Source organism: Denticeps clupeoides, chromosome 17 (genome assembly GCF_900700375.1).
Source record: "Denticeps clupeoides chromosome 17, fDenClu1.1, whole genome shotgun sequence".
Taxonomy (NCBI): Eukaryota; Metazoa; Chordata; class Actinopteri; order Clupeiformes; family Denticipitidae; genus Denticeps; species Denticeps clupeoides.
The window spans coordinates 1,187,655-1,198,459 of record NC_041723.1 but is presented as its reverse complement, the minus strand read 5'-3'; the positions used below and the strand labels follow the sequence as shown (position 1 = coordinate 1,198,459).

General features: G+C 47.6%; 3 protein-coding genes and 1 long non-coding RNA gene across 6 annotated transcripts in view; 3 read left to right on the top strand and 1 right to left on the bottom strand.

Moving 5' to 3' along the window:
* Window positions 1–16: 16 nt before the first annotated feature.
* On the top strand, window positions 17–2,093 carry zgc:112052 (protein C19orf12 homolog). Its single transcript, XM_028958667.1, has 3 exons — window positions 17–131; window positions 1,058–1,215; window positions 1,314–2,093. Exons 2-3 carry the CDS (start codon window positions 1,059–1,061, stop codon window positions 1,577–1,579), a joined length of 423 nt encoding a protein of 140 aa, XP_028814500.1. The 5' UTR covers window positions 17–131; window position 1,058; the 3' UTR covers window positions 1,580–2,093.
* A 356-nt stretch (window positions 2,094–2,449) lies between these two features.
* Window positions 2,450–3,522, bottom strand: LOC114767116 (uncharacterized). The gene is made up of 3 exons (XR_003742892.1): window positions 3,437–3,522; window positions 2,550–2,603; window positions 2,450–2,459 (listed from the first exon to the last, which is right to left on the bottom strand). It is a non-coding gene; the product is annotated as an uncharacterized LOC114767116 (long non-coding RNA).
* A 269-nt stretch (window positions 3,523–3,791) lies between these two features.
* Window positions 3,792–8,302, top strand: rxylt1 (ribitol xylosyltransferase 1). Its single transcript, XM_028958585.1, has 6 exons — window positions 3,792–4,010; window positions 4,820–5,008; window positions 5,113–5,215; window positions 6,325–6,639; window positions 6,810–6,980; window positions 7,565–8,302. The coding sequence occupies exons 1-6, from the start codon at window positions 3,857–3,859 to the stop codon at window positions 7,965–7,967; spliced, it is 1,335 nt and encodes a 444-aa protein (XP_028814418.1). The 5' UTR covers window positions 3,792–3,856; the 3' UTR covers window positions 7,968–8,302.
* Window positions 8,303–8,830: 528 nt separating this feature from the next.
* Window positions 8,831–10,805, top strand: part of srgap1a (SLIT-ROBO Rho GTPase activating protein 1a) — a 56,981-nt gene continuing 55,006 nt past the window's right edge. For all 3 annotated transcript variants that reach the window (XR_003742852.1, XM_028957832.1, XM_028957833.1), the window contains exon 1: window positions 8,831–9,206. Coding sequence is in view for 2 of the 3 variants with exons in the window: in XM_028957832.1 (XP_028813665.1) it covers window positions 9,140–9,206 (67 nt within the window). In the remaining variant the exon portion in view is untranslated. The remainder of the gene's footprint in view (window positions 9,207–10,805) is intronic.

Here is a 10,805-nt window from a genome sequence, read left to right as displayed (position 1 = left end):
AAAAAAAAAAAAAAAAAAAAAGCAAAAAATTCCCATGAAGCACCGCGACCATGACTCGGCTGCGCCGCCGAGAACTATGAGCAAATTAATTTCATTGCGCGCCCATGTTTCCTGGATATAACGAACCTAAGGTCGGTGTATTATATTATATTATATTATATTATATTATATCATATTATATTATATTACACACGTTTACGTGGGAGCGTATAGGGCTGTATTCACCGCGTTCACTAGTAGAAATTATGATATTGGACGCGTTAGAAATAATGATAAAAATACTAATGTTTGCTATTTAATTGCACGTCTTTATTTGCCCCCATGCAAATAGGAGTGTTCAAATAATAGAATGTCTCGGTCCTCCAGCCACTCCTCACAGTAAACGGCAGGGGGCGCCTGCGCTCCGAAATGAACGACGTCCCTTCACGTTTTCCCACTGCACTTAAAATTGCTGTTGTTTTTTTGGACAATTAGATTAATCTTTAATACTACACCAAACGCCACATTATTAAATAATAAAGGACAACATTTCCAAAAATAAATGTCCATGGTTTGTCCTTAAACGTGCAACAAAATAAAATGAACATATGCAAAGAAAACTACATTTACATTTACAGCATTTATCAGACGCTCTTATCCAGAGCGACTTACAATCAGTAGTTACAGGGACAGTCTCCCTGGAGCAACTTAGGGTTAAGTGTCTTGCTCAGGGACACAATGGTAGTAAGTGGGATTCGAACCCGGGTCTTCTGGTTCATAGGCAAGTGTGTTACCCACTAGGCTACTACCAACCTACTACCAACTACAATTCACTTAAATCTTCTTGTTGTGTACTTCTGTATAAGATAAGATTTTCTTTATGGGAAATTACGCCAAACCTTCCGGACAAATCACCTACAAACAGATTCCACTCTAGCCGCTCTTGAATTTCAATTCAGTTTCAATTGATCTTTTTTTTTTGTCATTGTACCCACTTGCACAAATTAGGTACTGTTCTTTACGGTGTCTTAAGAAAAGAAAAATTTGAATAAACCGGAGAGATTCGTGTCCTTGGCAGGATGTCACGCGTTGATGACGTCATGCGGCTGTGCTGCGAGCTGTCGGCCGATCAGCAGATGAAGACCGCAGTGAAGCACTCTGGGAAAGGGGCTGCGGCTGCCGGCGGCCTGGCCTTCGTGGGGGGGGTGATTGGAGGTCCCCTCGGTATAGCAGTAGGTGAGTTTGAACCAAACCGTAACTAAATAAAAGGGCGTGGCTGGAAGAACCTGAAAATAACAGCCGGGTACGTGACACGCTCCCTTCTTGTTGAACAGGCGGCGCAGTTGGAGGTCTGCTGGGCTGCTGGATGACCAGCGGCCAGTTCAAACCGCTCCCTCAAGTCATCATGGAGATGAGCCCTGATCAGCAGAAGAGGCTGTATGACGACGTAATGACTGTGCTGGGCGGCGTCACGTGGGCCGACGTGGCCCAGCTGACTGCCCTGGTGATGGGCAACGCCTCGCTGCAGCAGCAGGTGACTGGCGCCCTGCTGGGCTACATCCACCGTGAACTCCAGGCGGAGATTCATTATGTGGACTGAACAGAGTTTTCTGAAAGGATGAAGCGGAGCCGATTCTGATGTACAAAAACGACAGTTATACACAATTTTGTAATTATTTTCAGTCTGTGTGTTCTGGTTCTGATGCAAACACTGTACATTTTACCGCTTTAGTGCATTGTGGTTTTAGGGATAATCACATGCCGGACTGGGAAGTAAAAAACCTGTGTGTCCATGGGCTGCTGCCCTAAGGTTTCCCTTTTGATAATTAATAGGTCACCAGCCTGAAATAATCCAACAGCTTCATCAGGAAATGTATCCCATAGAGGGATCATTTAGCAGATCATGCTATTAAAGGGTCATTTTACATTTATTCTGACAATGAGTAGATGAGCAGAAAGAAATCCTAAATGATCTTACATTTGTATTTGTATAGCACTTTGGTGCTGTTGAAGTGCTTTAGAAATGAAGTTGCCTTGACTACCAAATATACAAACAAACAAACAAATAAATAAACAAACCACACATTTGTGGCTAGGGAGTCAAATGGTTTAAACAGGTTTAAAATGTATTTCCATAAACTATTAATAGTTGAATTACTTTCAGCACCCTCTTGATAAGCTGGGTGGATCACTTTGAAGGATATTGGCGCGGCTTCACCTTCACTGCTGCGGCTCACTGGTCCCAGATATTTCAGTGATGCTACAGGTGCATCCATGGGACGTTTGTCACGCCTGTTTGTCATAAAACGTGAAACGGTTCCACTGTAATAGTCTGTATTGTGAGCGAATCCATGCAACCATTTGTTTCTGGTCTAAACCATCAAAATGTGCCGACGTGTATTCTGTTTTGTAAGAAGAGAGGACAGCTCACAAACCTTTTATCTCCTTTCATAACCGGGTTCAGGGGTCATCACTCCTTCCTTGACAACAATTTCATTCAAAGCCAAAATGTTATACAGGTTTTCTAAAACACCAATTTATTAATTAACTGTTCAATAAAAGGAACACACCTCCATTCTTTTCATGCTGTGGCGATTCAGCACAGTTGTTACCCTCCCGCTGGTCTAGGTCAAGGGAGAGAACAAGGCAGGAGAACAAAAAGAAAAACACAATTTTAGAAAGAAGTGACACCCATTTATCACAGTGACAGTTATTTATAGTACTTCAGTAATTAGTACACCCTGGGCTGGCTGACCTGTCCACTGAAACATACAAGGGTTATGTTACAACTACGGCCCATCAAACAGAAAACAAAAAAAAAAAAAAAAAAAGTGAAGTGATTGTCACATGTGATACACAGCAGCACAGCACACGGTGCACACAGTGAAATTTGTCCTCTGCATTTAACCCATCACCCTTGGTGAGCAGTGGGCACCATGACCGGCGCCCGGGGAGCAGTGTGTGGGGACGGTGCTTTGCTCAGTGGCACCTCAGTGGTACCTTGGCGGATCGGGATTCGAACCGGCAACCTTCTGATTACGGGGCCGCTTCCTTAACCGCTAGGCCACCACTGCCCCAATCAAAACAATCCCACAGGCAACACAAACCTCGGCGACGCACTGAATGACAGGAAAAACACATTTTTCAAGACACCGCCAAAGACAACAGACAACAGTCCTCGCGGAGCTCATGGTGGAGTTAATTTGTAATACCAAAAAGGGCGAGGGTGACGTCATCATCGGAGCTGGGGGGGAGGAGCCTGGAGCTTATCCAGGGCGTCTTACAAGTATTAACAGGGACAGTCCCACTGGAGACACTCAAGGTTTAGTGTCCTGCTCAGGGACACGATGGTATGGAGTGGGGTTTGAGTCTTCTTGTTCATTACAATTCAGCTGGAATGTAAAACACAAACATACAAAAAGGCATAAAATAATAATAAGCAGCGTTGCAACATTACCGTTTCCAATGAATTTATCAGAAAATTTCTAAACAGATAATTAAGTGTATACGTCAATCCCGTGCAGGTAAGAATGAAATATTATAATGAAATATAGTTTTTAATTCTTTTCTTTTCTTGAACGCAGAGCCAATCGGATGCGTCCCTCTTGTCACGTGACACCAAATCAGTTCATTTTGTGCGCCTTCCTCGTTAAATTCTTAAGAATATTGCTCCGTATAAAAGAACGAAATGTAACATTTACATAAAAGTATTCCGCTGAACTAGAACAAGCGTGTTTAATTTAAACGGAGTGTAATTGTGCATATTGTAATTGTGGACTGGCACGGCGAGAGGCCACCCCGGTCCTGTTCGGGGTCCTCTGTCACCGCTACAGTGCGGGACGCGACGCGGAGCAGCATGGTGACCTGAGACGCGGGGATGCGGCTCCTCTTGCGGCGGAACGTCGCGCTGCTGCTGCTGGCCTGCGGCTACGTGGCCTTCTCGCTCTACGCCGCGTACAGCGTCTTCTTCGGCCGGGGCCTGGTCAGCCGCGTCCACCGGGTGGTGAAGAAGGGCGCCGCGCCGAACCCCGGTAGGCAGGCGGGCAGGTCCGGTTCCGACTAAGCTCTGCGGGTCCGGGTTGTTCGCGCCTGGGCAATTTATCTCACTCATTAACCAAAAACCCACAGAAATCTACGCGCATGTCCGCGAACTTACACTTTCAATCGCTGCAGCCGATAAATTGTGAAAATGCGAAATAATGCAGCCGCTCGCTGCGCTTTTTGACGGTACGCGACGTTTCAAAATAAACGTTCCGAATGGAAAAGAAAAACGGGGAAAAATTTAATTTACAGTATGTAACTGGACTTTCTCTAATGTCGATTCGTTTCTGTGGACAATGAAACGTCTCGACATTAAAGAAAAAAGTCCAGTTGCCACGACTCAACTTTCAGACAAGTTCACAGACTTAATTTGCAGTGATAGTAGAAAGTAGAAGCAGTCTGATTGTAAGGATAAAGTATGAATGTATATGAACATATGAGAACTATATGGGGTGCGTTATGTAGATATGGGTCCCGCATGGAAAGTCTCAATTGTTGGTATTAAGGTACAATGCTTTACTTTACTTTCCTTGGCAGACACTTTTATCCAAAGCGCCTTACAAGATGAAGACACCAGCAATTCTCATTCGGTTTCTATAGATTGTGAGTTACAAAACTAAGAGCCCCGATAAGGCCCAACTTGTCCATTTTTTAAAAAAAAAGGTGGTAGTCTGAATGATAATGCTTGTGGGACTGGATCAAACAATGCTGACGCTTAATTATAGCGGGAATGTAATTGCAGGGTGGGGTCCTTGCCAGCGGTAAAGTAAACGGTTAAGAAAAGTCCTCCATCTCACAGGCGGCCCGGAGCCCAGGCGTCCGCCGGCGGAAGGCGGGGAGGACTGGAACCCGTGGGCCGACGACGAGCTCGCCGCCGAGATCAACGTCCAGCAGAAGCGGAGGGACGCGTTCAGGGAGCGCCAACAGCTCATAGACAAAAGCCGACCCAGAAGATACAAGGTTCAGATCTGGGGAAAAGCTGCCATTGGTGAGACGGCTCTTCACTTCCCAACGCAGGCGGCCATTTGAAAAGCACAAACGGATCCGGTTATTTACCGGTATGGTTCCTTCTTTGTGCTTTTGGTGTTCCAGGGCTTTACCTGTGGGAACATATTTTGGAAGGAGCCCTGACTGCCACCGATAAAACAGGGCAGTGGAGGGAAGGAGAGATCCAGTCGGGCAAAATCAATTTCAGGTACGACGAGGACGATGTTGACATCAACTCGTCTCTTGCATAAAATGTCCAATGAAAAAAGCGACCAGTCGGTGTTTGTTCCACGTGTTTATGTGGGTGACGGTTAATAATAAATCATAATCATGGTGATGCTAATATTAATCAAGTAATGCAAAAGAAAACTGCTTTTCCAGCGGTGTCCAAATTGAAGGTCCCCCATCATGAAAATGTGACTTTGTGAGATGATTTAACATTAATACGAGGTCCCCGAGCCTGTCTATGGTCCTGCGGTGGCTAGAAATGGTGATGGTTGTAAAGAGTGTTTTGGTCGTTCTGCTTTGCCATTCAGAGAGCGGATCTGGAATTTGTCCCCTTATGATGTCATGAGGGGAAATGTTACCTCCCGTTTGTCATACTCTTTCGGCCCAGAGAATTTCCCGCCCCGCCCCTAAAACATGATCTCCACCGACCGTCATGGCTTCTAAACCACTACTGTTTTACATTTACAGCATTTACCAGACGCCCTTATCCAGAGCGACTTACAATCAGTAGTTACAGGGACAGTCCCCCCTGGAGCAACTCAGGGTTAAGTGTCTTGCTCAGGGACACAATGGTAGTAAGTGGGGTTTGAACCTTGGTCTTCTGGTTCACAGGCGAGTGTGTTACCCAACATGTGAAGTATCGCAGTTGCTCGGTGATTGGACGTTAAAATGAGCTCAAACGTTTTTTTTTTTTGTTTTTTTTTGGTCATGCGGGAACCAGCGGGTTAATTTTATTTTTACTGAAAAAAAATGTCGACACTACTTCCTGTCTGCACTAAACATTGTAGTTGTGATGATGCTCAACTGACGCTCTCCTCCTCGTTAGCATTTAGCATTAGCATCCTGGGACATCTCATTGTGGGACTGGATCAACGTGGCTGTAATTCTGGAAAGAGACGTCAGATACAGAATTAGGGGACCAACAAGGGGACCGTTATAAAAGCAAGAGGGCAGCTTTAAGATTACTGATTATAATTTTAATCCCAAAGACTTTTTACTTGTACCACATTTATGGTAGTTCTAAGACTGTGTACATACAGTCACAGATGCGATGGTTAAAGTCTAGTTCTTCTCCCCCTTCATTGAAAGCTTCTACACCGGCCCAGCGGTGGTCCAGGGCCACGTCCCCCTGGACACAGACAGCGTGGTTCTGGTTTTAAACGGCCGGGAGCAGCAGAAGATCTCGTACTCCACCCAGTGGCTGCAGTACGTGCAGGCGCTGGTCCAGGCCCACACCGTCTCCCACGTGGCCGTGGTGCTGCTGGGCAGCGAGCGGTGCACCAACGACTGGATCAGCCCGTACCTCCGGCGCCACGGGGGCTTCGTGGATGTCCTGTTCCTGGTGTACGACAGTCCCTGGGTCAATGACAAGGACGTGTTCCAGTGGCCTCTCGGAGTTGCCACGTAAGCAGCCAACCATCCATACATGCGTACAGACGCTTTTATTCGCACCAGTTTATACGTTTGTCAGTTGTTTTTATACGGGGTATCCGGAAGCTGTCAGTGAAACCGGGAGGAAATCCTGATGGAAACGATGACCTTGTGACCGTGTGAGCCCTTCCTGTGCTGCTCAGGTACCGACAGTTCCCCGTGGTCGGGCCCAACGCGCAGATGGTGACCGCCGCCCGACCGTACCTGTGCAACTTCCTCGGCACTCTCTACAAGAACTCCTCCAGAGAGACGCTCATGGGCGTCCTGAAGCGCGGCGACCTGGGCAAGGACTGCGTCACCAACGCCCGCGAGAAGTAGGTTGGCGCTCGCGAGAAGTAGGTTGGGGCCTCAAATGTCCCACGTTCTTCGCTCGATCTTGTTTTAATAATATATCGAGGGGTTAGAGCCATGCGGGTGCAATAATCAAATCATGTGAAACCGAGCACACAGAAGCAGTTGGTGCCAAAATGGTGCTCGATTGAAACGGAAATGTATATATTTTTTTCTTTTTATTAAAAATAATAAAATATGGTTCACTGTGTATACTGTATATCAATGTGTTTTTTTTTAATTAAATCAACAGTTAGCTAAAAATGTGTTTTTATTTATTTATTAATTTTTTTGATCCCCTGCAAAGTTGGCAAAATGTCACTTTTGACCATATGCTCCTCACGCCTCAATATTTTACAGAACCTTTGTATCAGAAATTTGGATTTCGGGCATCTGAGGTGCATGTTATTATAACGGATTATAAAAGATTTATATCCTATAAATGTACACACAGTAGCTCTTTAAATCTGCTGCTAGTAGACTTATTCGAATGCAAATAATACTCTGTTGAGTACAATATGTGTAGAATTGCAGCGTCCAGTGGCCCTTGTCTCTGACCGTTTGTCAGGTGGTTGCCCCAGGAGACGGTGGACTCGCTGAGGCAGTACCAGATGGCGCTGGCGCGGAGTGACCTGACCCTGTGCCCGGTGGGCGTGAACGCCGAGTGCTACCGGATCTACGAGGCCTGCGCGTACGGCTCTGTGCCCGTGGTGGAGGACGTGCAGACGCACGGCGGCTGCGCCGAGGGCCGCGGCTCCCCGCTCAGGCTCCTGAAAGACGCGGGCGCGCCCTTCATCTTCCTCAGACGGTGGGCGGAGCTGCCGGCCATCCTGGAGAGGGAGCGAGGGATGAGTCCGGCACAGAAAGAAGAGAGGCGGAGGAGGCTGCTGGAGTGGTACGCCGGCTTCCGGCAGCAGATGAAGGAGCGCTTCACTGAGGTGCTGGAGGACATCTTCTTCAAAATCAGCTGAGGGGCTTCCACTGTCCACAGGGTGGATTTGAACTTGAAATTGCAAGAGTAAATAAGAAATTGAACGTTGTTTTTTGTACAGAGAGGAAAAAGTATAATATTACTGTTATTGTTCTTGTTATTACATTTGTTTTCATTTACACTGATCAGCACAATGCAATGCAATGCAGTATTAATACAAGTATTAATGCCAGTTTTTCATGTACGTATGTACTTTTAACGTGCAAACACACAACACTACTATTGTTTTTTAGGATATTAAAATCGCTTCAAGTTTTTTTTGTCTTTTAAAGTGGATGCAAGTTTGTTTAATAAACATTTACCTGCCATACTGATCATACTGATTCATTTATTTATTTTTTTGATTTATGGTTAATATAACATTGGAACAGTCAGGGTGGAATTTTAAAATTAGCTGCACTTCCATAAAGTGACCTGTAGGTGTCAGCGCGGCGCTGTTCCCGCGGCCTTTACACCGGGGCTGCACTTTATACAGTGCGGAATATGACAATATTTAGAATTTAGAATATTTTTTAAACAGCGCGATCGGTTAAAATCGCGTGAACCGGACAGATTTGTGTAAAAGTAAAGTTTTTAACTCTGCGACGCGTTCTCCCTGCTCATTGGTCACCAGGAGTTAGGCGCCGCGTTCTTGATTGGTCCGTTTTTTTTGTTTTTGTTTTTTGCCTGCGCCGTACTTTTTGCAAAGAGTTCCAAGCGTTGCGTTATCATAACGCAAATATAAAAACACGAACGGTGTTAAGTTAAAAATAAGCGCCGAGATTCGAGGAGAATCGCCGGTGGGCGGGACTTTCCGAGGGAGGGCGTGCCAATCCTCCCCAGCCCCGCCCATCTCCCGATCCCGATCCGGCAGCTGCGGCGCAGAGCGCTGGAAGCGGCGAGCCGAGGGGGAAGCGTCGTCGGTCCGCCGATATTAACTGCTGCGACCGTTCCGTATACATATATACACGTATACACGTGTATATATGTAGTTTTATTGTAGTTACAGTTATATATCGCGCTCCGGCCGCCAGCGGTCGCCCCGCTCCTGCCCCCTGTCGACTCCCGGGGAAGAATGGACCTCGCCGAGCCACAAGTCCCCGAGTAGCGCTCCGCGGGACGGGATCTGGATTCGCCGAAAACCCCGAACAGAGAGGGGCTCCCGCTTCAAAAATGTCCAACCCGCAGAAGTTCAAAAAGGACAAAGAAATCATCACAGAGTACGAGAGTCAAGTGAAGGGTAAGAGGGGCTTTTTTTTTATCCTTTTCATCTCCTTCTCACAACTTGCCTTGGGTCCTCTGCGTGGTCTCTGTGCCAAGAAAGAAAGAAAGAAAGAAGTTAGAACCACCAGTGGTGGCCACCATTTATGTGGTGAGAAATCACGTGGCACGTTTCCCTGGGGGGGGGGGGGGGGACCTTATCTAAAGCAGGTCCTAATCCTGATCCAGGTTCTAAAATAGAAACCCCGTCTATTCTCCTCCGTCCTGCCCCGTGACGCGCGCTGGAGACCAGGAGAACGTGCCACCCTCGGGCCTGTGGTGGCAGGCCGGACGCCGGTGGCCACGTGACGTCGGTGCCTGAGGTCACTGCCGGGGGTCGCCGGTGCTGCTCCGGCGAGTCACACTCATCAGACCTTCCCGTGGCTCCCACCAGGAACGTAGGGGTCTGGCCCGAGCTCTCGGAATCGCTTGGTATTGCTACTTTTACACCACATTGGACTTGAACAGCACCGATCGGCTTGTGTCTGGGTTCCTCTGACTTGCTGGAGACCTTCGGAGACCGCGAGGGACAGTGGTTGGCGCTGGCTGTGAAAAAGCGAATGTAAGAGTTGATCCGAGAGGCCTGCTGGGCTTCATGCCTGTTCGTGAGGTGAACATTAACTCTTGTCTTCATAACCGTATTGGACCATTTGGAGTGTGTGAAACTTCTGAGTGATGCATGTCTATGGAGTCCTGGTGCTCCATAAGTCCTGGTGTTGGTTTGGCTTGATGTTCCTACCACGTGGCATGATCTCCTGCACGAATGGCGGAGAGGACTTCTACACCTTTCATGTCTCCGGCGTCACGTTCTGCAACCCGCAGGTGCCGAACGGGAGAACGGAACGTGTGAAGGAAGATCTCGGCGATGGTGTCGCGGGGGCTGCATCATCGTCTCCGCCCCTCCGGCTTAAACTCCGCCGGGGGAGCTGATGCGGGGAGTTCAGGGCGTTCTGCCATCGTGCGCCTTGTCACTGCTGCCCGGGGCCGGATCCAAATCCGTCTTCCTCGCAGCAAACCGCCGCTGTCGTGACCGCGGTTTATTATTTCTTCCTCGGCGGGGACGCAGGCGATCGATCTCACGCGGCTTTAACGTCGCTCGGCCCCCAGTGTGGAGTGGAGGGACGTAGGCTCTGGCCAGTATTGGATTTCTCGGCGCCGTCATCAGAACCACAGTCACATTTATTATGTAACGTGGTGCGATACAAAATCAATCGTATATCATATCATATCAACCATGCAACCACACAGCAGTTGGCGTCTGATGATGATTCCGTTCCGAAATCGGGTAACTCGCGGCCTGGTCTCATGAGTGTATTGCGGAACACGCAACCATTCGTCTTCCATCTGTTGACGCCCCTTCAACCAATCGAAATGCAGCCTTTTTAATTCCGTATTTTATTAGCAAAATTTCCTGCTTATTAGGGGGCGTGTATTAGGACGGATATCACGATTCATGGGTCTCGATGCGATGCGATTGTACGTTTTTTAAAGTGTAAAGTGAAGTGATTGCACACAGTGCACACAGTGAAATTTGTCCTCTGCATTTAACCATCACCCTGAGTGAGCAGTGGGCAGCCAT